The following is a 26,445-nucleotide window of genomic DNA, read 5'->3' on the forward strand; positions in this document are numbered from 1 at the left end:
GACACATCTACTCCGAGCAAAATAACTGTGGCGTGTTTCCTTAACACACAGCCACACTAGCTTTCCTCTCCCCGCAGACACGCACCCCCGCCCCTCTCAGGGGAGGGAGAGCGCTTTCCCACCCATCCCCGCAGCGAAGGAGACCAAGGCGAAGGAGGAAGGAGACCTCTTTGCTGGTCGAGCAGCGAAAGAGCAAAGGCAATGCCTTGAGCTAGGCACAGGAGGGCGACTGCCGAAACATTAAAGAAAATAAGACCAACCATCCAGGGCTTTAAAATGGCGCCTGTAAAGGAGGAGGAGGCGGCGGCCAAATAGGGAGGAGAATCACAGAGAAACTGCGCAACAAACGCTGGCAGGCGGCCAGGCAGCCAGCGCCATCTTCTCCTGCTCTCCCGGGCAGTCAGAATCACACACGAGCCGCCCAGCGCAGCAAACGACCAGCCCAGCGCGCCCAGCTGCGGGGCCGGAGAGATCCTTGTTCTTCCCAAGTTGTTACATCCTGAAGAGACTGGAGCGAGCAGCGTGGCAGGAAAAGCAAAAGGCCTCCGCAGCCCCCCTCGCCTCTCCTCCCCCCCTCCCCCCACTGGTTATTAAATAACACTTTAAAAAGCAAACACCCCAATATCCTATTTCCCCTTCAAATGTGAGTTTCCTTTACAAAATATGGCACGTTAGTACATTCCCCCCGCAGCCTCGTGAGCTAAAAGATTAAGAAAGGTTGAAGAAAGCAACTGAAATTAGGCAACCCCTCCCCCCAACACACACAAATATCCAACAACAATGACTTTCCCCTGCCGCAAGGAAGCCCCCTCCATAACGCCAGGGTTTGCGTTAGGCTAAAAACGAAATTTTTTCAACAAAAAAAAAGTTCAGAGAAATAATCCAAGAATCAAATGCAGCCCTTAAAAAGGAAAACCAAACGGGTCACTAGAGAGAAAGGCGGTTTATTGCTCCGTTTTACAATAGATATACAGGTAAATACGTTCAAGAAAGCGGCGAGGAGAGCCTGATCCTACAAAGGAAAAATAGTATTAAACCCAAACCCACCGCCCAAAAATCGCGCGCGCCCTCATCAGCTCCACTCCTTGGGGGTGGGGGGGAAAGACAGGCTATTTCAGAAGGAATTTCAAATAAACCAACAAAATCTAGTGGCTACAATAAAAACGAAGAAAAATAAATCCGCAGAAGTCCCAAATCAGAAAGACGAATTCAAAGAAACTGCAAGATCAAGGTGGTGGAAGCAGGTAGCGGGGGGAAAAAATCAAGCCAGGAGTGAGGAAAAAAAGAAAAATCCTTCCCAGCCCTACACAGCCAGGAGAGAGAAGTGTCTCCATTTTCCAGTGGAGGAGGAAGAAAGAGTGTTTCACAGCCCAGAGAGCTTTAGAGAAAAGCAAAGAAACGAGGGGGGAAAAAAGAGGGAGGAGATTTGAAAAGATTATTTTTCTTTCTCCCTCTCACACTCTCTCTATCCCCCTCTCTCCTCTCTCACACACACACACACACTCCCTCTCCCTCTCCTCTTTCTAACCCTCTCTTGATGGCCATCAAGGGGGCGGAAAATAAAAAAAAGACCAACAACTAATTTTAAACCAGCTCAATCAATGAGTCATTAAAAGATTTTTTTCCCTCCTCTCCTGCATTTGCATGGCATCAGCAAGAAGAGGGGGAAAAACACCCCAAACCTCTCCCCTCTCTGCAGTTATCAGCCTGGACCTGAAACCTTATCCCTCGCCTCTCTCTCTCCTCTTTATTTTAAGAAACAACTTTTTTTTTTCCAAGTGGCCTCAGCAGCCACCACCGCAGCCTCGCTGAAAAAGAAATAAATATTTCATTTCCATGTGAATTAGCATCTGCCCGACACCAACCACCCACCCAAATATCCCTCTTCTTTCTCGCTGTCTCCCCTCTCGCTCTCTCTAGATATATATTTATATACATAGCCCCAGAGCCAATAGCTCTCTGGGCTGAAACCTAATATCCTGGTTTTGGCAACTCCTGGTTGTTAATTTGCTCCTCTTTCTTTTCTGTCTGTCTGGAGATAGATTTCCCCCCTCTCTTTTCCCTCCCCGAAGGAAGGGAGGAAGGAGGTTGTGTGTTTTTTTTTCCTTGAAATTTTTATCACAAAATTATAATACACTCAAAGGGAAACTCACCGTCATGAAAAAGCAGTGCCTTGTCAACGGGGTTTCTTCGCCATCACATCAGGGGCTGGCAGTGTAAGAGAGAGAGAGAGAGAGCGAGAGACAGAGAGAAGGGAGGGAGGCAGGGAGGGGGGAAGAGAGAGAAAGAGAAAGGGAGAGAGGAGAGCACTGCACTGCACTGCACAGCTCAAGCACAGCACAGAGCAAGGGTTGCCAGCCACACGGAGAGAGAATAAGCAGAGGGAAAGAAAAAGACATGCAGCCACCGCACACAGACATTATTATTTTCCATGCTCTATCTAACACTTTGCTTTTCATTTTTTAAAGTTAGACACTTTTAAAAGTTTTTTTAGACAACTGTAGATCTGACCATCTAGAAATGGCTGAGCTGTACACTTTAAGTTCAAAGTTGTAATCTACTTTGTATTTTTGTTTAAAAAGCAAAATAACCTTGTTTTTAGAGATAAATGCATACAGAAAGCCTCAAAAATTTCTTCCTGACTGAAGCTATAAAATACAGGACAATTGTATTTTTAAACTAAAAATGTATAAAACAGCAGCCTTTGCATTAAAAGTTGCAATTTACTGACTTTTCTGTATTAAAAAATGTGAATTATGAATGTGTCCCACCTCCAAAATTATATTTTAATTAAAAGCAAGTTAAATTAGAAATGTCTAACAGCAGTAATAAAGTGAACTTTCAGATTCAGTCTCAAAGCCATTGCAATACAAGATTGCTCTTGATTTTAAAGTTTTGAATAGTCTCGAAAGACAAGATGCAATCCAAAGTTTGTGTCAGAGTGAACTTATACTGAATTCTGTAATAATTTATTTTATTTACAAGTAGTAATATTTTTATTTTTATTGGGTTTTAATGTATAATACAATTTAAAATAGCTGAAATGTTTTCTTTCAGAACAAAGTAGTAACAGTAAAATAAATTTTCCCATAAAATACAATTTGGACATGATCTTGTAAGTCTTGCTTACAAAAATCTCTCATTGAGGATTGCATCCCGATTCTTACATTTAAAAGATTTACAGGTAACATTATAAAAATAAAATAGCTCTTTAAAGACCAGCTTCTCCTTTTTTCTATTGCAAGTTTTAGTTTTCAAAATGAATAATTTGTAAAAAAAAAAAAAAAAAAAAAAAATCTGGGGACTAAAATTATTCTCCCTTCACCTTTCCTGAAAAATTAGTTTTGTTAAAGCTCTTTAGAGACCAGGATTTGGCGACTATTTGGCAGCACTATTTTTCCTTCATTAGTTATTAAGTTCCAACAAATACTTACCAGTTTTTATATAAAATGGCCAATTTCAAAAATGCTTATGGTAATATAAGTAGAATCTCTCTAAGAAACAAAGTGCCGGATTATATTTTTGATTAATTTACAGACAGTACCTTAATGTCCTAATTTCAAATGTAGACATGGTTTATGTTTTTAATGATTTCAGATAGCCCACCTTAAAATGAAACACATAAAAGGCTCTCCTCTGGAGTTCTTATTCAGGCAAAATACCATTTGGGTCAAGCTCTTCCTGGAATTACACCCCATTCAATCTTACTGACTTAAAAGATATTTTTGCATGAGTAAGAATTCTTGGACTGCATTAGGGTTGCCAACTTTCCAGACCATATGCCAAGTTGGCAATCCTAGATTGGGTTCCAAATGTAGGTCCTTATGTTTCTTCTGATTTGGTGAGCAGAACGCCTGGCTTTGGAAGGGTACAGAAGCATGAAGTACTGGCTCCTTTCCCACAGAACACCACCATTAGTGTTCCACAGGTAGGGAAAGGGCCATAAACACGATTGCTTCCTGATTGACTCCGTAAGGAACCAAGAGATGAAATGGTGCTCAGAAATGAGGGGAGCAGAAAAAGGAAAGCTTGTGGAGGCTCAGGGGAAATCCTTGGGAGGACACAGTGTGGCAAGGGTATGAAGAAATGGAGGAGAGGTGAACAGTGGGGGGCAGTAGACGAGTGGCAGTACAGAGTGAAGAGCAGAGTTTGAGCTAAGAGAGAAAACAGTGGCAAGAGAATCTGCACTTTGATGAAACACTGCTCCCATTCTTTTCCACCCGCAGATCTTTCCCAGTATTTGTCCATTTCTCTGTTCTTCACCCCCTCCTGCCCGTCTTCCACACCTCCAATCACTCCCCCATACTCTCTTTCCTCTACAACCCCCATGACCCACTCCTCTCTCTCTCAAAATGTCTTGTTTTGATTGATGCCACTCAATTTAATCCCAAAACAACCTACAATCTACACAAATTTGACATCTCCCTTTATTTTTACTGTTGAAAATTAAGATGTAATAGAATTACAAGAAAAAAGATTACAGCATTATCTATTTGCATTAAAAATAATTAGTTTCACAGCATTCTAAATTTCCTTTATGTCCTTAACTTTGTGTCTTTATCACTTTGCATTGCACATTTGGGGCTTAGCATCAACCCCCAAGAAAAGGTAAGCATCAAACACCCACCTTATAACCCTACTCCTTGAAGTCACTTCTGGACTTCCTGGCCCCCTTCACCTCACTGGTGGCCTACATTCCTCCCATGACACCATAACAGCTATATTCCTTTATGAGGTTACCCAACATCTCAAATGTTTACCACATCCCCTTTTTCCCCTACGTCTACTACTTTTAGATGAAAATTTATAACAACATGAATATGTACAAATATGTAGGTCTGTATCTATAGACAACAGATCAGCAATTAAAAGCTGAAAGTAGTAGGAAAGTAGGGGGCAGTGATAAGAAGCAGAGATATAGGTGAGGTGAAAGTATGCAGATAATCAGACAGGGAAGGGAACAAGAGCTCTACAGAATGACAAGAGAGAAAATATATCAGCTTTACAGGAGTTAAAAGAGGAAGCTGAGCTGTAAAGAGTCATTAGAAGGTGCTGGTGGGAAGGCAAACACAGGACTGTACATATCCTGTGGATAATTGTTCACATTAATAGCTATGACATATCTACGCATACTATTGACACATTTTAAAAACTAGGAAATTCCAGTTTTAAACTTTGAGTTAAGATTGCTAGTCTGTATCATCCTCAAATGCAAACTGTAAAAACTCATTCAATACCTCAACTCCACTCAAATACTTTCCATCCAGCACAGGTGTCTTCTTCATTCTGATGAAAAAACTGAACTCTGACCATAAATACATACCAAAATACCACAGTGATACTAGGAATGTTAAGGAGTGGGTATCTGGCTAATTATGTAGTCAATACAATTTGTATTGACTACACGATTAATCAATTAGGGGAGGCGCTCTACAGAGCCACAGCATGGGTAGCTCCCGGAGCTGAGGCGAGCCTGGATTTAGCAGTCACAGCTCACACCGGCTGTGGGACCACTGCGGCTCTGCATTTTAAATGTAGTAAGAGCTGCTGGGCTCTTATTACATTTAAAATGCAGAGCTGCAGTGTAGGTGGCTCCCAGAGCCAGTGCAAGCTAGGGATATAAGCGAGTAGTTGAGTCGAGTACTCGACTACTCACTTCCCTACTTGCCTCTGTATCAGAGGTGCTGAGGGTGAGCTTACTAGCCAATTCCGCCTCGCAGCCACCTCTGCCCGCAGCCAGCCTGGGCTACCACAAACAGGGACTACTTAGCAAGTGAGGAAGCGAGTAATCAAGTACTCAACTCGACTACTCACTTACATCCCTAACTGATACGTCCACATAAAAATTACTACTAATTTCAATTACCAATATACATTATACATTCACAGAACTTTCTAAATGTTTATTTAAAAAAAATCCTCCCAGATACTTTTGTTAATCTGATACTGTCACAGTTACAAACCAATACAAAACCATGTTCAGAATTATGTACACTGTAACTGATGATAATGAATAATGGGTTTGTGTTGCTTTCATATCAAAACATGAACACATATGCCATATACATCCCAAGGGTATGAAGAGTGGTCCTCCTCCGTCTTCTCTGCAAAGTTTTTGGCTGTCGAACAGGAGGTTCTCCACTTCAGTCTGCAGTTCCCATGGGACTCCAGCAATTTGTAACCACAAGGCCCTCCTCATGACTATCGTGGTGGCGGTGGAATGAGCTGCTGTGTCCGCCACATCTAGTGTGATCGGAAGCCCAGTTCTAGCAGATGCATATCCCTCTTGGACTATAGACTTTAGTCTGAGTATTTTGACATCTGGCAAATGCTCCATTAGTGCATGAGTTTGGTGTAATTGTCAAAGTCATGGTTGGACAATAATGTGGCATAACTGGCGATGCGTAATAAAAGCATTCAGGAAGAATATATCCTGCCAAACAGGTCTAGACGTTTACTTTCTTTCTCCACTGCAGTGTTCTTATACTGCGGAGTCTTTGACCTATGCTGGGCCGCAACCACGAGTTGCGGTTGCAGGTGTGAGAATAGGAATGCCATACCCTTGGTCAGGAAAAAATATTTTTTGTCTACCCTTTTATTAGTAGGCGGAGAAGAGGCTGGGGTCTGCCAGATCTCCTTGGCCGACTCCATAATAGCCTCGTCTATTGGCAATGCTATTGTTGCATGCTGTGAGCGTTGGAGGTTTTTAATGAGATGATATTGCTTCTCCTGGACTTCAGTTAGCTGGACCTCCTGGCTAGTGGCCACTCTTTTTAACAGTTCCTGGAACTGTTAAGATCATCCGTAGGTGACGTAACCCCCGGGATGATGGCTTCATCTGCAGAGGACAAGGAATGATCAGTGGGAGAGGTATCAGATTGTTGATCATCGGGTTCTGATGTTGGGGAATGGTGAAGCGTCACCAAACCTCTGGAGGAGGGGGGAGGAGAGAGAGATATGTGCCTTGGGTGGGTGGTACGATGGAAAGCACGCCCCGGTATTGGAGGTAATGGAGAGAGAGACTTGCGGCGTGGTGGTGGTGAAGAGTATGGTGCCGCGAGAAAGTTGGTGACGGAGGGCTAGGACTACACGGTCTATCTGATTTTGCGTGCACCTTCCTCAGTGCTGGTGAGTCTGGGGGTGTACGTCTAAACTACATGGCTCCGTCGACGGAGCCATGTAGATTTGTTTGTTCGGCAAAGGGAAATGAAGCCTTGATTTAAATAATCGCGGATTCATTTAAATTTAAATGGCTGCCCCGCTCTGCCGATCAGCTGTTTGTCGGCAGATCGGGACAGTCTGGGCACTCCCCTGCCGACATGAAAGCCCTTTATCGACCTCCCCGGTAAACCTCATCCTACGAGGCATAACGGGGAGGTTGATAAAGGGCTTTCAGGTTGGCACCGGAGCGTCCAGACTAGCGCGCTGAGCAGACAAACAGCTAATCAGCTGTTTGTTGGCTCAGCGCGGCAGCCATTTAAATTTAAATGAAGCCGCAATTATTTAAATCGAGGCTTCATTTCCCTTTGCCGATCAGCCTAATCTACATGGCTCCATCGATAGAGTTTAGACACACCTGGGGAGAGGAGGGATGCTCGTACTGATGCGGTCGGTAGTGCTGGTGCCAGAGTTTTTGTAGGTGCTGATGGTGCCTTCGGTGCCGGGTGCCAATTGTCGGTTCCCATTGTCAATACCGACAGTGCCCTGGGACGGTTTTTCGGGTCCAAGAGGTCCTTTGGACAAGTGGAGGCAGTGCCGGACGAATCAGGCTTGCCTGCAGTGCTGACCCTGGTTGTCGGTACTAGTAGTAGAGAGCATGCCGGAGAAGTGCGCTTTTTAGGCAAAGACCCAGAAGAGGCCCTACATTTTTGGGCCGTAGGGGGGGTCAGAAGGAGCTGTGACAATGTTAGGTCCAGAGGCTGAAGCGCTTTATCGAAAAGGAGCATGCAGAGTCGCATCTCCCTGTCTTGGCAAGCCCTGGCTGCAAGTTTTGAACAGTGCAGGCACATGTGCCCCTCCAAGACATCTTATGCAAGAAGAATGCCTGTCTGATGCCGGCATGGGTTTGCGACAAGTGTCACATTTTTTAAAACCTGTTGAGCCTGGCACAGTATGAGAGAAACTAAAGTGGTTCACCGCAAGTTTAAGAATTTCTTTTTCTTTGAAAAAAACGGCCAATAAGCCAAAAAACTTTTTTTTAAACAAATAAGATAAACTAACTAACTACAGATATAATTATGAACAAGAAATAACAAGTAACTGACTACAAATTTCTTATTTTGTGACTAAACAGTTGAGGAGAGGAGCTCGCTCCATCTGCGACTGAGGGTGGCAATGAAGGAACTGGCGGGAGCCGGACCGCACGCATGAGGAAAAGGGCGCGAACGGCGCAAGACACTGACCGCGCGTGCACGGTCTGGTTGACTACTGCTCTGCAAAACTCCGATCTGTGGCGCTGGGACGAGCCCGACACCTACAGTGGAGCACCCATGGGGACATCACTCAAAGATTTTTTTCCCATGTCTGGCCATGTTTGTAAGAAAACAGAAAAACAAAATGGTAATTCACCTTCTTATAACTTATTCATGTCTGTTCCAATCATGTGTATATGCACTCACATGCATGGTAGCTGGAATTTTTTTTTTCACAGCACCATCTATCAGGTCAGGTGGGCGCTCCTTGAAGTCACACCTCCATAGCATTCAAATTATAGAACCCTGCCAGCCCGCCAGCCCCTCAGTTCCTTCTTGCTGGCTACTCTAAGGATATGTCTACATATTACAGAGTTTTTTCAGAAAAACCCGTTTTTCCAAAAAAATCTTCATTTATGTTCACACTGCAATCATGTTCTTTCGAAAAAAAATCGAAAGAACAAAGGGGTTTTTCCAACATTGGTAAACCACTTTCTACGAGGAAGAAGCCTTTTTCCAAAAGCAGAGGTGTCCTGGTGGCCACTCTGTCCATAGTAATCCCAGCTTAAATGCAAGATACCGTCTACACTGAATGGACGCTATCTTTCAAAAAAGCAGATCGACTTTTCGATGCACTTCTCTTTTGGAAGTTTTTTCGGAAGATCTCTTCCTGAAAAGCTTCTTCTGAAAGAAGCCTGCAGTCTAGACGTTGCCTGACAGAGGGGTAAGAGGGTGGGTATTAGAATGGACATGAACAATACACCTTGAAGAACAGTAATAAGAAATTGAGTAACTGTTTTTTTTCTTCTTTGCATGGTTGTTCATGTCAGTTCCAATCAGATGACTGAGAAGCCCAAGTTCAGGAGGTGTGGTCAAGTTGTCCACTGATTGGAGCACTGCTCTTCCAAAGATCGAACTGTCTCTGGCCTGCTGGGTGACTGCATAGTGCATGGTGAAGGGGTGTATGGACAACCACTTCGCTGCTCTGCAGACTTCTTGGGAGGGAAACAGGGTTCCCTCTAATTTTTAATGTCCTAGTGCAAAATTACTTACATAACAAATTTATTTCTGCACACAGATGTGGCAAGTGTGGGGCCATGGGACTCGGGTGAGGGCTCTAAAAGGGATTTCATCTGTAAATAAGGGCTTTGGGTATAGATGGGTGCTCTGGAGCAGATATCTGGGTTGTGGGCTCTGGCTGGAAGTGTGGGCTCTGGAGCGTGGCCGGGATGAGAGGTTTGGGGTTCAGGAGGGGCCCCAGGCTAGCGGGGGGGGGGATGAATAAGTCAGAATACAGGAGATGGCTGTGGGTTGAGGCAGGGGGTTGGTAAACAGGAGGGAAGAGGGCTCTGGCATGGGCCCAGGGATGAGGGATCTGCAATGCTAGAGGGGGGTTCCAGGTTTGAGGGTTAGGGTTAAAAGCATTTCCGGAAAATCATGCCAGTCTAGACGTAGCCTTTGTGTTTAATGACCATTTCAAGTCATATGGCTCTTGAAGCTTATTATCCTTGAAGTGTCTTTTGTTGGGGACTCTAAGGTTATGTCTACTCGGCAACATTATTTCAAAATAAGTAGCCTTATTTTGAAATAACTTAGTACACATCTTCATAGCAGGCAGTTAAAATACTGTCAAACTGTCAAACTTCTTACTCTGACTCCTGTAAGTAACCCTCACAGTACGAAGAATAAGGAAGTCGGAGGAAGAGTGCTCTATTTTGAAATAAGTGCTGTGTAGACGCTCCCAATTTCGAAACAAGCTAAGCAATTGACATAGCTCAGTTTGCGTATCTTATTTCAAGTTAAGCTCTGCTGTGTAGACGCACCCATGTGGACTAAATTCAGTCCCTGCTTCCTGAGGATAGCTCTTCTTGGTGTACATTGATATATTTATCTATACTTGCTATTTGTGACTCCCCGCTCTCTAATTGGTTCAATACAGACTAAGTTTTAAGACAATTATATTCCAACCAAAGTGTAGTTATTATTTTAAATATTTCAAAGGATTACTTTTCAAAGCCTCCTTTTATTACTCATGGCAACCAGGACACACCAAGCAAGTTTTACAACTAGTGCTCTAAAGCTCCAGTTAAACAGTGATTTCTTTTCCTTTTTGTTTTAATACACAGTCTTGCATTTTATTATAGACAAACACACATAATTTTAATCCAAAACAACACAAAAATTAAAACTAAATGTTTAAATGATTAGTACAGTAACTGTAATTTTTTGAAACGATTATGAATAATTCATATTTCAAAAGAAAATAAACCTCCACGTTTTGGATTATAGAAAAGGGCTTGAGCTTACCATTTGACAAGCAGAAGAAGTAGGTGATTATGCTACATATAATACAAGGAAAAATATTACCCTATATCCTTTCAGAATATTATGTCTGAAGCACATCCCCTTATCTACCGCTGAGGTAATCAATGATATATAACAATTCACAATAAAATAAATATTGTGATACAAAACATGTACATTTAATTTTTTTTCTCCCTTCCGGGGTGGTGAACTCAGCTTGTTGTTTTAGAGGTGGGGCAATGCTGCTATAGGCTGGGATTTATTGGCCTGAGAGATGGTACCTTGATGGTACCTTGAACCCTGGGACAGTGGGAAGGGGGAAACAAGGGAGGAAAAATGTATTATTGAGATGTCTGACTTAGGGATATAAAGGGTTAACCAGTAAGCATATCCCTTGCTGGCATGCTTATCTGGGTAACTGATTAACTTGTGGGGGAGTTGCTCTGGCCAGAGCAGCCTTCTCCCCCCACCCTTTGAAGCAGGCTCCACCTGGCCTGGCCGGAACAGCCCCCGCCAGTGTCATGATGGGCTGCTGCAGTCCAGCCAGGCCACTCACGCGGTGTGTGGGGAATGCTCCTGCCCAGCTGGACTGGAGCAGCACCCTTGTCCCCTGCCCCCAGCACAGCAGAGCCCACCGCAGTTAACCAGTTAAACGCTGTAACTAGTTAACCACCTAACTGGAATTTTACATCCCTAGTTTGACTTTTTTGGTTTTACCAAAATTGTTCTCAAAAGAGAGGATGTCAGTGGACATTGATCTTATCCTATTGTCCAGCTGATTAATGCAAGGTCAACTTTGAATGAAGTTACAATGATTCAGGATTTAGTGAAAGATGAGGCCCCTCACTTTGCACATATTGCCATAACTTGTTTGGATGTACTGCAGTATTAGTGCCAACACGAGGCAAACGAAGACCAGTGCCGTGTAATTATTTTGTTTACATCCAACCAAAGCTGCAAGAAATCTACTCCAAAACAGATCATGTAGTGTGTCTTTCATGTCTGCGAGTCCTGAAATTGTGTTAAAATGACATTGGTATCAGTCTGTTGTCCTGCCGCACAATGGAGTCTGATAATGATGCTCACCACAGTATGTTTGAAGACACCAAAACTGTTTGAAGAGATCACATCCATCTCCATGTGGATGGCAAATTCTCTGAATAAGCTCAGAAATTCATGACAATGGTGAATCTATGCCAGATGGTTGTTGGATCCATTCATATGCTGGGCAGTACTCTTGATGCAATGGAATACAAGTAACAGAGTGGTCAATTGCCTTAGTGCTTGAGAGCTATCTGATTAACCTAGATTGACGTTGGTTGTTTGAGGAATCAACCAGAAGACATAGTAAAGAGCATTTCTGCCTGCCTGAATTAGGCAAATTGTTGATCACTTGTGGAACAGGCACACAATCTAGCAGTCTGGCTAGATTCCTAGGCATTTATTGGGCAACCTGTGGCTCACTGGGGTTCTGTGTATGGCCTGAGACATTTTGTTTACTGTTGCCCAAATGTACAGTTGCCAGATTCTACTGATTTCTAGTTGCAGTTTTTTTCCTACCCATATTACTTCAGTGACATGCACTGTGCATCTCTCTCCATTGATAAAGAGGGAAAATTTATAAGCTTTCTCTGTGTAAAATTTTACACAAAGTACGACTAATTTATTTGGGTTTTGGGGCAATGTTCCTGGATTCTGTCAACAGCCTTACTGCGGACCCCTTCCAAAGCTGAGCTGTTGTTCTGCTGAGGGGCTGTTACCCGAACTCGATGTCTTGGCCGGGAGAAATGCAGGACGACAGGATGGGGGGGGATGCCCTAGAGGGCAAGTAGGCAGTCTCAGGGGCATGATTAGCACACAGGTTGACAATCCCAAAGGGAGCCCTATGATCCAACCTGTCTCACATAACCATAAAGTCATTTATGGTTGCCTAATAATAATGAGCTAATTTCTAAGCTCAGGCTGCAGTATTTGCAAGACCATACCAGATACTATAGGTAAGTTATGCTAACAAAATGAATTCAGATCCATATGGGACAAAATTTAAATGGAGTATAAAATTCTGCTAGGTGTTTTACATTAGAGAAAATAAACACTTTTTTTGTTCCTATTCATGTTAGGGAAGCCAACAAAAATGGCTTATTACCCCTAACGTTTTTCCCCTGTGAGGGGAAATGGAAAATTGAGATACTAAGACAAACAAATGGATATTTTTTTCCCCTGAACATTACATGGTCACTCTCTTTCTCTGAAAGACTGAACACAAAGATGTGCAGCTCCACCAACCAGTATCTAAACGAATACAATATGTAGAGCACTGCAAATCCACAGAAATCACTTTATATCCATGAGTATTTGCATCTATGGATATGGATGCAGATATCCATGGATCATTTTTGCAGATGCAGATATACATTTTGTATCCACACAGGGCTCTACCAATATGGGTATTAGCTAAACGTACAAAGCATCCAGGTGAATAAAGAAAACACATATCTGACCTATCTGTTAATGACATGAAAGAACTTCTTTGAGTGCTATAAAAGGAACAGAAAATATACTTGCTGTGCAGCAGCAAATACAGAATTGCTTTAAATCTGCTATTCATAGCAGCCTTAGTACAGTGGCAGTGAACTTTCTACTAATTTATAATTTGCACAATGCAGTGGCCTGAAATTGTCACGAACAAATAACTTTAGTATGGGGAAATGTTACTATGTTACATTCCTATAAATCTAGGTGACTAGTATGCTTAAACATCTCAAAATATAAATGTGGTCTAATATTACTACAATGCACTCTGCACATGTGATCCTCTAGCGATCTAGCAGAGCTAGTTCCAAATCCAAGCAAGTATTTTAAACACCTGTACCAAACAGAAGGAATGAGAATAAGAAAGATAAAGAGGGATTAATTTGGAAAACTGAAGATCTGCAATGGTAGGGGAATGGAATGAAAGAGGACCAACCACCACGGGCAATACACCAAGAGCGAGATCGAAACCATGTGTGCACACCTCCTATTCATGCTTTCAAATACTGATTTTCACACTCTGAGTGACCAAACCTGCATCGGTTCTGTTGCAAGACAATCTATTATGCATGTAACAAAATACAGGACTATGTAGCACTTTGAAGACTAACAAGATGGTTTATTAGATGATGAGCTTTTGTGGGCCAGACCCACTTCCTCAGATCAAATAGTGGAAGAAAATAGTCACAACCATATATACCAAAGGATACAATTTAAAAAAATGAATGGATTGTTCACTTTCAGTCCTTTGGGTACGATGTCCATCTTCTTGCACTTGCACTATTATGCATGTGAAAGCAACAGTAGGAATTGCCCCTAAATGACTAATAAATGTAACTTCTCTCTGCTCATACTGTGAAGATCCAAGTTTTGCTATTTGCACATGAACCATCTAGTCACACACAAAAACCCACTGACTTCAAGTACTACTCTTCATGAATAAGAATTGCAATGTTGGGCCCTATATAATTAAACAAACGCAGGCAGACAAAAGAAACTGAACTGTTTTAAACCTGATCCTTACACTTTATTCTTGTTCAGGCAAAAAAAAAAAAAAAAACACACACACAACCACACACCTAAGGAATCTTTTGCTGAAAGAAAAAGAGTGCACAATTGGCCCATTGCTGTTTTGAACCAAATATGACAACTAGCTCTCAGAGAAATACACTTCTATATTACCTTTTTCAGGTTTCATAGCAGAGAATCATTATGTAATGCCTTTAAATAGAGATTTGAAGCTATGGGACAGTCTCTATTTCATGATAGCATTAACTTGAAAAATACCGCATTAGGACTCAACCTATTCCACATGCATGGTATGGAACCTACATTTAAGACAGAGGCATAGAGATTTGGGTCCTATTTACTTAAACATAAAAGCCTTAACATTGTCTTCTAAATCTTCAGTATTTAACAGAAGGTCAGCTATTCAAAATACAATCTTTAGTTGAGATCAAATATATGACTACTTTACACTTATAATCAACCATGGATCACAAATGAGACAAATAGCTAACCGTCATAATACACCTACATCTACATAATAAAGTAGATGACTAGAATAGCTATTTTATAGAAGGAGAAACTGTAGCAAAGAAAAGTTGCCTCTAATTTTCCATGTCTCCATTTTAGGCCTAATTTTCAGAGGAGCTGTGCATTCACAACTCCAGTTGCAGTCAGTGGTAACTACAGCAGCTCAGTATCTGAAAATCAGTCACAAGCCACAGTTATTACAAGTTGGTCATTCGAAATTAGCAGAGATAATTAAAATGTTGGGATTTAACCAAGATCACACAGCGAGTCAGTGTTAGGAACAAAACTAGGGCTTGTGACTTCTCAATCTGTGCTGAGCCCTAGATCTGCGCTAACATGCAAACATGAAGCTTATCCTCTAAATATTTTGAAAGAGATTTGAGCATATGAAATACAGGTTTGCAACAGAAGTGGAATTTCAGTTTTAATATGCTTGCCACTTAAAACTCTATAACAAATGGAAGATACTAGATTACTTTACTTATAAAGGGTTTCAACATTATAAATGCAAGTTGTAAATTCATGCTAGTAGTGGTACAAATCTGACTGAACGTTTTATAATACTAAATGTACAGTTTAAATTTGATTTAAAAAATTAACGGAATTTAAGTGGTAAATACAAAAATCCATAAAATGCTAAATCTCTTATCTGCCATCCACTGCACCGTGGGAGGTACTAATGCAATCTTTCTCACATTGCCCTGCTGATTCTCCTTTAGGAGAAAAACTGCTTCTAAGGGTAAAAGTGTAAAGCAATGTTGATACCAATTCAGTCCTTGGCTTCTTCAGTGATATCATTATGTGACCAGTTAATATTGTGATGATGGTTTATGCCACTAGGAACTAGACTGAACTTCTTGTTTTCCATACAGAAACCAGTAATAAATTGGTAACTATTTTCAATCATTACTGAGGCCAGATTAAATCAAAGACCAACATGTGAAAGCTGAATGATAATGGGTTATGAAATCTAATTTTATCTAACCAACTTAGACTTCTGCCGGTTTATCTAAAGTACCCATGAAAGCCCTCATTGTTGCCTTGGAGAATCTGAGCCACCCAGTTCCCTCTGCATAATAAAAAGCAGCAAAATCTAAACTTGAAATCTTTGGAACTACTTATGTAATGGAAATACAGAGTAGACAATTTTCAGATTTCAGTATTTTAGGATATTTTTTTTTAATTTGCAATATATATTAGAAGGGAATTTCCGGTGTTTGGATGGGGGGAAAATTGGTCTCCTATATTTAGTTTTAATTTTAAATCATTTTAAATTACAAATATAAACAGAAGCCATAAAGCATTAAAAGCAGCCTAAACAGGTAACCTATATCAACTTGTGACATATTCAAGTTGATTGAAAAAGCTGTGTACACTGAAGAAGGAATCATATCCTATCACCTTTACCAAAAAGAATTACTAGAGTGCCGGACTTCTCAGGAGAAAATACAAGAAGTAAAGTGGAAAAGTCCAGGGCATATTTCTCTTCATATACTGTCTCCCGAGAGCCATAAAAATCAGATGCCTAGCCCTGCACATAGAAACAAAAACTTAAGTAGTAAAAAGCAATGGGAGGTGACTATCTCTCAAGCATACATTACATAGACAAAGACACACATATCCAAAAGGAAGCAAAAGAACAAAGTGAGAAAAATGAGTGTGTTGTAACAGGACTAATAGAAGAGTTTGACGTCTCCTTAGGGAATAAAGGAAAAAGAGTGCTTGCAGGGAGAGTCCTATGGCAAGTTTCCTTTTACAGTGAATATGAAGTTGCATTAAAATAGAATAGCATTTTAGACTCATATAGTGCTTTTCATGTAAAAAGTATCCAAAAGTGCTTACAATAGTATGTTAGGTAGTAGGGGCCTGATTCTCATTTTCAGCAATATTTAAAGTCTGTCATGTAAAAGATCTTACAGTAGGGATGTAATAGCATAGTCGATTAACCCATTAACTGATAAGCAAAAAGCGTATAGGTTAATGCTATAGAATTACATGCATTTCCCCCCCACCCCCTGCCAGTAAATCTTTTAGCAGGCTGGCCAGGAGCCCAGCTCAGTCCTGGCTTGCACTGGGATCTGGACCTACCCACACTGCAGCTTTGCATTTAAAGTGTATTAGGAGCCAGGCGGACAGATAACCCAGCTCAGTTCCGGATCCTGCCAGGTCTGGGAGCTCAGACCCCTCCCTCCCCTCAGCCCCTCTTGGGGCTCTTGTACATTTCAAAGGAGGAATGCGAAAGTGCCTATCAACTAGCAAATGCTTATCAGATAGTCGACTAGTTGACTAGTCTTTACCATCCTTAGTTCACACCACTATTTTTAGCATGCTCGTTAAAGCACTCAAGTCTGTCTTCCCCTTGCTGCTCCCAGCTCAATCCCAACTACAGTGTAGACATAGCCATAAAGACTTTCTTGTACAAAGACAAGAGCATTACACAGATACCTTAAGGTTATTTTTTAAGAATACAACCTCTACTAATTAGAATTTACCTAAATTAATGTGCATAAAAAACATTCTCATTTTTTTTAATAATGGATCATTCTAATGTATTTCTAAATTCACTAGTTCTTTCTTCGAAGGGCCATGACTCAAGAAATTTAAAAAAATCCACAAAGTATTTCAAATTTAGATAATGTTTTATATCTGTAACAATGTGATAAAGATTAGTTGGGGCCTGGGAGGATGCTTAATACAACTGACATTTAAGAACTCCATGGGGCTGTTGCATGCTCAGCACAAATGAAGATCTGTAAACCACTAAGATGTCAGCGCTTTAGACAGAACTTTCAAAGACTTTAGCAGCATCTAAAAACCTCTGCTCTTTGCACATGCTCAATAATTTCAGAAGCTTACAACTAAACCAAATTAGACAACAAATGGTAACTCCCCCAGACCACAGGCCTATCTGATTGCCAAATTTCAAGTTCCCCACTCAAAGCATGAAGCCACTAGACCGCTTCAAAGAAACAACAAAAATTAAGATTGGCAAAACTATCTATTTTTCATTAACTATGTTCTCAGAAATATCTAGCCTGTTTTTGTTGAAATTTCCCCAAAAATTCAGTTTGAGGCAGAGCAAGCATGAAAAATTTCAACTCAAATGGTGAAAGTTATATAATGTTACAAAACAACAGAAAAGATGAGGAAAATTGAAGATAAAGACTTTGTTGCTCCTTTTTCTGTAACCTTTCATTACTAGTTCACAGTGTCACCCTCTGAAATCCATGCAACTCAAAGTAATTTGGTACCAACACCAGATATCAGTTCTGTGGCTTACCACTGTCAAAAATTTCATTCTTTATGTGAATATCATACTCACAAATACAGTTGGCTCTTACTACTTTGCACCATCAGCAAACTGCAGAAAGCTCCCCAGTAAGATTACCAAGTTTTGTGAGTAAACTAAATGACAAAAGTAATATACTGCATCACAAGAAGTATTTAATATATTTTGACAAATGTAGTTTAGTGTCATGCTATTTCTAACATTTCAAATTACCGTTTTGCAAAGGTAATTAAGTTTTCATAACTTAATACTTCAAAACAGCACTCTCAAAAGCTCTTTCCTGAGATGATGAGAAATGGAACAAGACTGGTGTTTTTTGTCAGAATTATGTTCATTGGCAAGTGCTTTTATGATTGTACAAGTGTATTATTTGTGTTACCTGAATTAGTGAGTGCATAAGGTAGGAAACTCTGCCTGTCATGTGGCATTTTACATACATCTACCTCTTATTTTTAACGGTTAATACTAATGTTAAAGGAAATTTTTACTTTTTTACATGAAGATCATTAAATAATCAGATAACTCCATAGCAGTTACACATGGGAATGATTTGTTTCTGCTGTTAATTGGCACAAGTGTCTTTCTAAGGCAGTTTTGCCCACAAAGGCTCATATTATAGTTTTGTTAGCCTCTATGGTACCACAGGACTACTCTTTGTTTTTAAAGTTACAGATTAACACAGTTCTACCTCCATACTCTCTAAGGCATGTTTATATATATTTCAGTGAACCTACATTTTGTATTGATATAATTCCTACCAAATATGGGGAGGAGGGGAAGACTGTCAGAATTTCTTTCTAGTTTTCATGATTCAGTACAGGTTGAACTTCTCTAGTCTGGTACCCTCAGGATCTAATCAGTGCCAAACCAGAAAAAGCTGGCTCTCTGTGCGTGCAAGCTTTGCAGAACCACCTGCCTCCCCCGCCCCCTTGCTACCTCCCAGAGACAGCAGTGGGGAGGGTGGGGGAGGAGCCAACACACATAGGGACCTGGCGCCTCCCCAGCACCAGCTCCCACCTCCCCTACTGTGGGAGGCAGCAGGTAGGGGAAGGCAGCTCTTCAGGAGCTGGCACACACAGGGATCTAGCTTAAAAGCCAGCTCCCCACGGGCACGGGATCCTGCCTCCCTCACCCCCTTGCTACCTCTAGTATAGACAGGATTGTAATCATTATGATTAGCCAATAAACCCAGGCTTATTGGTTAATCACATTACGAACTACACACTTACATCCTTACTGCTTACTGGGCTCTTAGAAAACATTTAGGGGCAAATTAGACATAAACAGCAGCACAGAACACTGAGAGCCAGGTCTGGTGGCTGTAAACAAACTTTATGGGACTGTGGGAAACTTGGTCACATCCATGATAAGTGGACATCCAGCTAACTAAACTCATGTTGAACCATGGATGCTGCCAGACCAGAGTGCCAGACTAGAGAGGTTCAATACATACTCTTTTTCCAAAAACATGAGATATTACTTATAAAGATTCAAAAACTCTTATGTTCCCTTTAGAAGCAGAATTCTAGACCCATTAAGTCTGCAGTGTTGAGATAGCTAAGTGCTGTAATGCATTAAAACACTACATTACCCTTTTATATTCCATCTGAATAGACTATTACCTCTGCTATGCTAGAAATCAATTACAGGAAAGCAATGTGACTCCACTGCAATTACTGTGTCAGTGTCAGTATTACTTTCGCCTCATGCTTACCAACCTGCTGCAAAGTACTTATCTTACTAGACAGTCATCCTTCAATTTTTATATCATAACACCAAAAGGAATGGTTCCACCACTACTCCCCTCTCAGTTGGAATCCAGGACACTTTAAAACTTAGTTTTTGCAAAATAAGATGGGCAATTCACTACCCCCTTCTTCTATGGCCCAAAATGGGTTATCTTTACTACATACAAGATTCAGATATTCCCTAAAAGCAGTGAGGAGTCCTGTGGCACCTTATAGACTAACTGAAGTGTTGGAGCATAAGCTTTCGTGGGCAAAGACCCACTTCATCAGATGCATGCTTTTGCAGATTCAGACTAACACGGCTACCCCTCTGATACTTGACAGATATTCCCTAGTAGCTTATACGATAATTTTACTTTTGACACAGAAATCAAACACACCCTCACCAAAAAACAGATATATTATAAAAAAAACAACAAATGGTCTGAAAGCACTTTATAGACTAAAAAAACATGTAGATGGTATCATGAGCTTTCGTGGGCACAGCCCAATTCTTCAGATAACCAGAGTTCTGAGTTTAGCATGTGCAGACCCAAAATAAATAGGAGAGAAAAAAAAGGAGGGGGGTGTGAGACAGGGAGCAGAGGGTATAGAAAATAGGGGGGTTAAGAGAATCAGTGAGTTTCTGAAGATTGGGTAGTCAAAACAAAGCAGATAAGAATCAAAGTCAATTGATAGTAGCCTTCCTGACAGGAATCTACAGAAAAAGCTGTTTGAACCTGCTCCCTGTCTCCCACCCCATTTCTTTTTTTCTCTCTCCCCTTCTCTCCTATTTATTTTGGGTCTGCACATGATCAGAACTCCCATCATCTGAAGAAGTGGGTTATGCCCACGAAAGCTCATGATACCATCTACATCAGTGGTCTCCAACCTTTTTACACCCAAGATCACTTTTTAAGTCTCAGAACAGGTGAAGATCTACCGCCCCACCCTTCCTTGAAGCCCCCCCCCCTCTTGACTCCTGTCCATCACTTGCTATCCCCAGCCCTTATACACACTGTTAAACAGTTTATTTTTAAATTATGCAATATATAAAATTAAAATCACATTTATAGTTATGAAATAAATGGTCTGTTTTTAATTCATGCTATTTAAGTGTCAAATGAAGCATTTACATTTATACATTTTCTTCTCTGCTATTTTGTAAATCTAAAATCAAGTATTGATAATTATATATTTTTTCTTCCAATAACAAAGTCTCAGTGTGACACCTGTGACTGAACAGTATCTGCCAGTGTCTTGAAGTCTGGGTTGTAGTCTGAGATTGCTAGTCGTATACAGTCCATCAGATGGGCATCTGTGATCCTGCGTTCAGCCTGGGAAGCTTGCTCCAGCACAGCTGGAGCTAGACGCAGCCTCCCTGGGCTGAGCGCAGGGCAGCTGGGCTGGAGGCAAGAGAAGTAGCTGCCCGGCCAGCTGGCCATGACGCTCAGCCAGGGTGCACCAAGCTCCACCTGGGCAGGCACAGAGGAGAAGCCGCCGATCAGCTGGAGCGTGGGGCAGCTTCTTTCAGCTGAAAGCCACAGTCAGCTGGCTGGGGTGTTTCAGCCCTCCCGACCTCCCACCATTCCTCACAGCTACTCACCTGTGTTGTTGCTCAGTGAGTAGCTGCTCCTCAAATGAGGAAATCTAATGTAAATGTACTGTGCAGGCACGCAGTTCAGAGAGGGCTCAAGAGCTACTCTTAGAGCCCCTGAGATCTACCTGTAGCTCACGATCTACTGGTTGGTGACCCCGGATCTACATGTTTTGTTCATCTATAAAGTGCTACCAGACCATTTCTTGTTTTTTTTCTGTACAGACTAACTCTGCTACCCCCTGAAGCTTCTGAACATGCACAATATATTATAGTTTGCAAAGAAGTCAGTTAAGATTCAATGTCCACTCCTTAACTGACAAGCAATCAGTTATAGCAGACAAAAAAACAGGTATTTTACATATAAAAGATATCAAACCCTGTCCACCTTCGAGAATTTCACATTTTCAATTAAATGGATTGTTTGTGAGGTAGCTGGGGAGTGGGTCTTAGTATTATTTTAAGCATTTGCCACATGTATATAGGAAAATGACAAGTGGTAAAATTCAACACAGAGTTATTTTATTATTAAACAATCTTGCTCATGCTATATAAACTTTGAGTTATAGAATATTAGTTTACAAAAAATTTATGTTCTGTTGAGACTTGCCAAATCATGTGACAAGTGACCACTGGGAAGCCAGCTGGTTTAATTTATTTATGTAGCCTCAGCAGCAAATGTACCTGAGAAATATCCCTGGACTGTAAAATAAACTTAGGAAATGAAGTAAAAAGAAAAAAAAATACCCTGAAATAAATCCTTGGAAGTTCTATGTTTTTCCCAACACCTTCCTAACGCTAGGCACATTAGGATCCACATGCACACCCTTCACCTGCACTTTCTCTTCTGAACAAAGCACTCAAGGAATCCTATCATGAAAAACACAGCTGCAATCCTGGAAACCGAGCATTTGCAGTATAAATGGCTACTTCGATCCCTATTTATTTGGGCATCCAAATACTCTATTCGGCTTTTGGAAAAAGTCACTTGACCCATGGACATAGTTGTAAGGCTGCACTACACACATATCAGACTGCACCAGGTGAAATTTAGTGCAGGAAGTATGAGAAATCTTGGTCTCACCGATGCCACTTTGAGAGTGGAGGAGGTACCTTAAATTTTACTCTGTCTGATAGCACTTTTAATATGGGCCCATTTATTTTGTCCAGACCTTCCTCTTTGTATTCTACAATGCCAACACAGTCACAACACATCATAACGAACAACAATAATTCAGCGAGCAGCCATCGCCGGATCAGGCCAGACTTTATTTTGCTCAAGTCACGGCGACACCTCGAACTGCAAATTATTTACAACAAAATCAACCGGGGTCGGGGGGGGGGGGGAAGAGACCCCCCCGCAGCGCATCCCTCAGGCTCAGATTCAATACAGGCAGGCGGAGCAGGCCTGCACTGGGGATTTTTAGCTCTGCCCGGCCCCTGGGCCAGGCCCAGGCCGCTCTCAGCGGATTCCCTCCCACGCCCGTGGCCGGCGGCGCTGCGGCAGCGGGACAGAAGGACCCGGCTTAGGCCTCCACAGCGCCTGGACGCGAGGCCCCCAGAGGAGGGAGCCGAGGCTCCGTCTCCTCGCCCCAGCCCGGGCCTGTGCTGGCGGAGGAAGCCTGGCGCGGCCGGGGCCCGAGCGCAGGAGCAGGGCCACGCCGCGCTGCCGGCCCGGCCGCAGCCAGGAGAGCCGCGCGCGCACCTGCTGCCGCCAGCGCGCGCGGCCTCCTCCTCCGCCCGGCTCAGCGGGGGCCGGCCCCCGCGCGCGCGCAGGTGGGGGAGGGGGTCACGCGGGGTTATTTACGGCCTGGCTCTAATTTCGGAAGGCCAGTAACAACAAACCCGCAGTCGGGCTCATCTAATGCCGAGACTCACCCGTCCCGCAGAGAGGCGCCGGCCCCTTTAAAAACACTCGAGGCCACGCCCCCTCCCCCTCCTGAAGGGCCGGCCGCCAATCGAGGGCGGGGACACAGCCCCGGGTGCCGGGAGCCAATGAGCAGGCCGGTTAGTGCAGGGCAGAGCGGGACGGGAAGGAAGATGGAGACAGCAGCGGCCGAACGGGGCCCGGCCGCCGCGGGCTGTAGCGCTGCCTCGCTGGGGCCGCGGCCGGTGGCGGTGCCGGAGCGGCTGCAGCGGCGCGAGGCGGAGCGGCAGCGGGAGGCGGAGCGGCGGCGGCAGGAGAAGGCGGCCCAGGCGGTGCAGGAGGAGCAGAGCGGGTTCTTCGCGGCCGCCTTCTCCCGGGAGCGGGCGGCCATCGAGGCGCTGCTGGGGCCCGGCCCGGCTGGGGCCGAGGCGGTGGAGGAGGCGGCCGCCCGGCTGCAGGGGCTGCAGAAGCTCCTCACCGACAGCGTCCGCTTCCTCGCGCCCTACGAGGTGCGGCAGGGGCAGGAGGCGCTGGGCCGGCTCCAGGAGGCCCTCGCGGCCGGGCGCCAGCAGCTGCAGCCGAAGAAGCGATTCGCCTTCAGCGCCCGCAAGAAGGAGGCGGGATCTGCCCCGCCGCCCGGCCCGCTCCCCGCGGCACCCGCCCCGCCGCCCGCCCCGGCCGGCCCGCTCCCGGCGGAGGGCGAGGGGAGCGGCCCCCCGCTGTGCGGCTTCAGCGGGGCCCAGGCCCAGAGGCTGGAGCTTGGCCCGTCCGAGCTGCTGCAGCGCGACGTGCTCCTGGCCGAGCTGAGCGACTGCCAAGTGCGGCTCCGCGGCAACCCCAACACGCTCCGGGTGCGGGACTGCCGCGGCTGCACCGTGCTCTGTGGGCCCGTCTCCACCTCCGTAGTGGTGGACGGCTGTAGCGGCTGCGTCCTGGCCTTGGCCTGTCAGCAGCTCCGCACCCACCGCACCCGCGACACCCTGCTGTACGTACAAGTGACCAGCCGGGCTATGCTGGAGGACTGCAGCGGTATCCGCTTTGCCCCCAACCCCTGGAGCTACCCTGGTATCGAGGATGACTACGAGTCCTCCGGCCTGGACCGAGGCAGGAACAACTGGAACCTGGTGGATGACTTTGACTGGCTGGCCAGAGATGAAGCCTCACCCAACTGGAGTGTGATCCCTGAGCAGGAGAGAATCACCCAGTGGGACTGAATGGGGGCTGCAAAGGAAAAGTCTTCCTCCTCCAAAAGGGCTCTCTGAGACTAGAGGCATCTTGTGACTGCTCAGCAAGTCCTAGCATAGCTACAAATACAACTCACAGTGATTCATTATAAAACAAACATTAATTGGCAATCAGTTAACCTGTGGTAAAAGTAGTCTAAACAAGTTCTTAGAGGATACATACATAAGATATGCATAGTCACAAAGAAGTGTATATACACAGAGATACATACATAAGGTATGCAATGCATTATGGTTGATACCACCGGGGACTTGATCTAGTAATACAGTACAGGTGCCCAAAAGGGTTGAATTCCAGTGAGGTGTTTAGGGAGGAGTTTAGTTTAGAGAGGTTGTTTTGGGTGTAATCAAAGAGGAAGAATCTTAAATATAAACTCTTGATTCACTGGCTTCACTTCTGTAATTCCATGGGCTATTTATCAAAGCCTCTTATGATGTGGTAGCAGTCTTTCAGAGGCATATTATACATTTTGCAGCATTATATGCTTACATTAGAAGACCATATGGAATAGTCTGCTGTTTTTGTCCTTTCAGTTAAAAAAAACAAAAAAACAACACCCTATATATAGGATCTTCCTTTGAAAGAGGAGTTGCTTACTTAACTAGGAGATATTGGTATAAGGCTGTGGTAGTTCTGTTTCAAATTTTCTTATTCAGAGATCATTCATCATAACATTACAACACAGGAATATCTCTACTCTAAAATATTAGAACATATAACTACTTAAATATAAACACTGCCTTACCTACCCAATCTTTCTCCTCCTTTCTGTCCCCCCCCCCCCCCCCCCCGCCCCAAGCAAACAAAGCAATCCCTGCTTTGTCTTAAAGTGTAAGGTCCTAAAACAAACAAATGTATAATCACTCAAAAACCGTATCTGTCAAGGTACTCTTAACTAGTTGGCTGTTTTCAGAGCAAGTAGCTTGTCTATTCACTGTTTGTTTTCAGAATTAAGTTGTTAAAAGTTAACTTTTAAATGAAAGATTGGATTTAAGGTATTTTTGCACTTTATTTATACTAACTTAAAAATGTCTGGATAGTTTCAGGTTTAATACCATGAATGTTCTTTTGCAAATGTACTTACCTCAGTCCTGTGTCTAATTTTCTGCAGATGTTGAAACTTTTCTTTTTTTGGCACTCATAAATATGTTCAAAGAAAATAGTCAGTGCCTACTGTATCTCTAAATGAGGTGTTACTTCTAAAATTTGTGTCTAATAAATAGCCTATAAAGGAGTGATGAATTACATTTCTTTACCAAAGTGCCTTTTTCCCTAATTTAATTATTCTTGCTCTGATAATAAAGCACTCTTCACTTCTGCTGTAGTTCTATATTTCGATACAAACTAAGGATGTAACAAGTCAACAGGTAAGCCTCCTCCTTAGTTAGGGAGACTGATTGGTTCCAGTTAACTGGTAGGGGCTAGAGCAGCAGCCCCCCGCCCCCGCCCCGGGCAAACAACAGGCAAGGGCTGCTCTAGCAAGCCGGAGCAGCCCCCGTAAGTGGCAGGCCCAGTCTTGGACCCTGCCCCACCACAGGTTATGTGCTGTGGCTCCCCCACTACAGAACCCACAGCAAAACTGCCTTGGGAGCAGGCTGGCAGCCCCAGTTCTGGGGAGGCTTTGCTGCATGTCTGCAGCGCATATACAATAAAACTCCATTAGTCCGGCATCCAATGCTCCGGGACTCCTGATGGTCTGGCACCATCAGGAACCCAGAAGTGCTGGGGCAGCCGGACAGGCTTCCCCCATTCAGCTGATGCTGAAACTGACCAGCAGCTAAATCGGGGAAGCCGGGAGCAGAGCAGCTGGGGTGCTGCCGGGTTGGTCTTGTAGTGCTGCCCCTCGGCGCTGCGGGACCAACCCAGCAGGACCCCAGGTGCTCTGCTCCAGGGGTCCCCAAGTCAGCTGCTGCTGAAGCAGATCAGCAGCTGATTCC

The 26,445-nt window shown here is 43.5% G+C and overlaps 2 protein-coding genes across 3 annotated transcripts in view; one reads left to right on the forward strand and one right to left on the reverse strand.

Annotated features, from left to right (window-relative positions):
• BICRAL (BICRA like chromatin remodeling complex associated protein) overlaps nt 1-23,322 on the reverse strand; it is a 95,003-nt gene extending 71,681 nt beyond the window's left edge. The window contains exon 1 of one of the 2 annotated variants that reach the window (XM_075925436.1): nt 23,275-23,322. The gene's annotated coding sequence lies outside the window, so the exon portion shown is untranslated. Of the gene's footprint in view, nt 1-2,153; nt 2,544-23,274 lie in introns of those variants that run through there. The other variant, XM_006122087.3, reaches the window with a different exon arrangement.
• A 27-nt stretch (nt 23,323-23,349) lies between these two features.
• On the forward strand, nt 23,350-25,742 carry TBCC (tubulin folding cofactor C). Its single transcript, XM_075925437.1, has one exon. It carries the CDS (start codon nt 23,392-23,394, stop codon nt 24,475-24,477), a length of 1,086 nt encoding a protein of 361 aa, XP_075781552.1. The 5' UTR covers nt 23,350-23,391; the 3' UTR covers nt 24,478-25,742.
• The last annotated feature ends 703 nt before the right edge of the window (nt 25,743-26,445 follow it).

The sequence above is a fragment of the Pelodiscus sinensis genome, chromosome 3, assembly GCF_049634645.1.
Source record: "Pelodiscus sinensis isolate JC-2024 chromosome 3, ASM4963464v1, whole genome shotgun sequence".
In the NCBI taxonomy this organism is placed as follows: Eukaryota; Metazoa; Chordata; order Testudines; family Trionychidae; genus Pelodiscus; species Pelodiscus sinensis.

Bases quoted from the DNA above. Each gene is read 5' to 3' on its own strand.
- TBCC (XM_075925437.1), top strand. From the start codon at position 23,392: ATGAGCAGGCCGGTTAGTGCAGGGCAGAGCGGGACGGGAAGGAAGATG.